Source organism: Eumetopias jubatus, unplaced genomic scaffold (genome assembly GCF_037043125.1).
Source record: "Eumetopias jubatus isolate StellerSeaLion01/CBP00866 unplaced genomic scaffold, mEumJub1_p1.0 scaffold_2, whole genome shotgun sequence".
NCBI lineage: Eukaryota > Metazoa > Chordata > Mammalia > Carnivora > Otariidae > Eumetopias > Eumetopias jubatus.
The window spans coordinates 199,923,361-199,926,041 of record NW_028274808.1 but is presented as its reverse complement, the minus strand read 5'-3'; the positions used below and the strand labels follow the sequence as shown (position 1 = coordinate 199,926,041).

At 68.1% G+C, this 2,681-nt stretch overlaps 1 protein-coding gene across 1 annotated transcript; it reads left to right on the top strand.

The window, feature by feature from the left end:
* Positions 1 to 219: 219 nt before the first annotated feature.
* Positions 220 to 1,644, top strand: ADRA2C (adrenoceptor alpha 2C). Its single transcript, XM_028090164.2, has one exon. It carries the CDS (start codon positions 220 to 222, stop codon positions 1,642 to 1,644), a length of 1,425 nt encoding a protein of 474 aa, XP_027945965.2.
* The last annotated feature ends 1,037 nt before the right edge of the window (positions 1,645 to 2,681 follow it).

Sequence of the window (2,681 nt, the reverse complement as noted above, 5' to 3'; positions counted from 1 at the left end):
CGCGCGGCAGCTGCGGGGAGCCCGGCAGCCACGCTCTCCGGCGCGCCGCTCGCCCGCCGAGCCACCACGGCCGAGGGCCAGCTGCGGGGCGCCGCGGTCCCTGGCGGGCGCGCCCCAGCAGCAGGCGGCGATGCGGGCGCCGACCCGGGCTGGGGGGCGCCCGAGCTGCCGCGGCTGCGCCCCGGCTCCAGGCGGGACCGCGTAGCTCGCGGGAGGACCATGGCGTCCCCGGCGCTGGCGGCGGCGCTGGCGGCGGCGGCGGCGGCGGCGGGGCCCAACGCGAGCGGCGCCGGCGAGGGGGGCAGCGGCGGGGCCGCCAACGCCTCGGGCGCTGCGCCGGGGGCCGCTTGGGGGCCGCCTGGGGGCCAGTACTCGGCGGGCGCCGTGGCGGGGCTGGCTGCCGTGGTGGGCTTCCTCATCGTCTTCACCGTGGTGGGCAACGTGCTGGTGGTGATCGCCGTGCTGACCAGCCGGGCGCTGCGTGCGCCGCAGAACCTCTTCCTGGTGTCGCTGGCCTCGGCCGACATCCTGGTGGCCACGCTGGTCATGCCTTTCTCGCTGGCCAACGAGCTCATGGCCTACTGGTACTTCGGGCAGGTGTGGTGTGGCGTGTACCTGGCGCTCGACGTGCTCTTCTGCACCTCGTCCATCGTGCACCTGTGCGCCATCAGCCTGGACCGCTACTGGTCGGTGACGCAGGCCGTCGAGTACAACCTGAAGCGCACACCGCGCCGCGTCAAGGCGACCATCGTGGCCGTGTGGCTCATCTCGGCTGTCATCTCCTTCCCACCGCTCGTCTCGCTCTACCGCCAGCCCGACAGTGCCGCCTACCCGCAGTGCGGCCTCAACGACGAGACGTGGTACATCCTATCCTCCTGCATCGGCTCCTTCTTCGCGCCCTGTCTCATCATGGGCCTGGTCTACGCGCGCATCTACCGCGTGGCCAAGCTGCGTACGCGCACGCTCAGCGAGAAGCGCGCGCCCGCGGGCCCCGACGGTGCGTCCCCAACCACAGAGAACGGGCTGGGTGCGGCAGCAGGCGCGGGCGAGAATGGGCACTGCGCGCCCCCGCGCCGCCCGTGCGCCGACGTGGACCCGGAGGACAGCAGCGCGGCGGCTGAGCGGCGGCGACGCCGGGGTGCGCTGCGGCGGGGCGGGCGGCGGCGCGCGGGCGGAGAGGGGGGCGCGGGCGGCGCCGACGGGCCGGGGCCCGGGCCCGGGCCGGGGCCAGGGGCGACCGATTCGGGCGCTCTGGCTGCCGCGAGGTCCCCGGGCCCCGGCGGGCGCCTGTCGCGCGCCAGCTCGCGCTCCGTCGAGTTCTTTTTGTCGCGCCGCCGCCGGGCGCGCAGCAGCGTGTGCCGCCGCAAGGTGGCCCAGGCGCGCGAGAAGCGCTTCACCTTCGTGCTGGCGGTGGTCATGGGCGTGTTCGTGCTCTGCTGGTTCCCCTTCTTCTTCAGCTACAGCCTGTACGGCATCTGCCGCGAGGCCTGCCAGGTGCCCGACCCGCTCTTCAAGTTCTTTTTCTGGATCGGCTACTGCAACAGCTCGCTCAACCCGGTCATCTACACCGTCTTTAACCAGGACTTCCGGCGTTCCTTTAAACACATCCTCTTCCGACGGAGGAGAAGGGGCTTCAGGCAGTGAGCTGCGCGCCCGGCCCCGCGCAGACCCTGGACAGCTCCAGGCGGCGACGTGGGAAGGCTTGGCCCCCCAGGAGAAAGCGGGGGCAGCTTCCCCAGAGACCCAGGGATGGCTTGGCCTCCAGGGCGGAGGGGAGGGCAGGGCAGGGCCGGAGTGTGGGCTGAGAGGCAGCAGGGCCCCCGGGGAGGGGGGGAGGAGAGAGGGGGGGACCCCTCTGCCTTCCCATCTCAGCAAAGGGCTGCTTCTGGGCCTTCGGGCCCGGATCCGGCTCTGGGGACCCCTGCAGAGGTGCGGCTGTGAGGTCAGGGTCTTAGACAGCAGAAGTGAATGCAACCTCCCAAACAGGAGAGAAAGGAGCTCCCCCAACACACACCACTACCCGGATCCATCTCTGAGCAAGGGCTGACTTCCCCAGGACCTAGTGGGGGCGGCTGTCTTGGGGGAGGAAAGAGGCACTGACAATCTTTGATTATTGAAAGTATTTAAATGTTTGCCAAAAATGACAGCCAAAACAACCAAACTATTTTCTAAATAAACCTTTGTAATCTAATGTGGGGTGCAGCTATCAGTCCTTCAGCCGTCAGTGGGGGTGGGGGTACCTTCCAGACTTGACCCTGTCTAACCCCCCCCCGGGGGTGGAAGGAGGACACTCCAGGTCTCCAGATTCCAGCACCCCCTCTTGCAGGAGAAGGAGGGGGGTCTTTTTTTTTTTTTTTTTGATATGAAAGGTAAAATCCTCGGGCTGTAATTGGCTGAGAGGCAAAAGAAACCAAGAACCCCCCAAATTAGGTCCCAGTTTAGATCCTAGGGGTCTGTCCTCCTTCATTCCCATCCCTGCCCCCCGACCCGTTCCTGGTCTGGGATCCCCTCCCCAGTGGAGGGGGGCAGGGCTCTTGTGATCCAAGGCTCCAATTCTGCCTGCTTTGGGTCAGTCCGTCCCCCCACCTCCGAACACTTTGTGGGCTTGCCACTTTGGAGTAGGTAGGGTGGGTGAGAGCTGCCCAGAAGGGGGCCTCACCCACAGATGGGGTGGGGTGCAG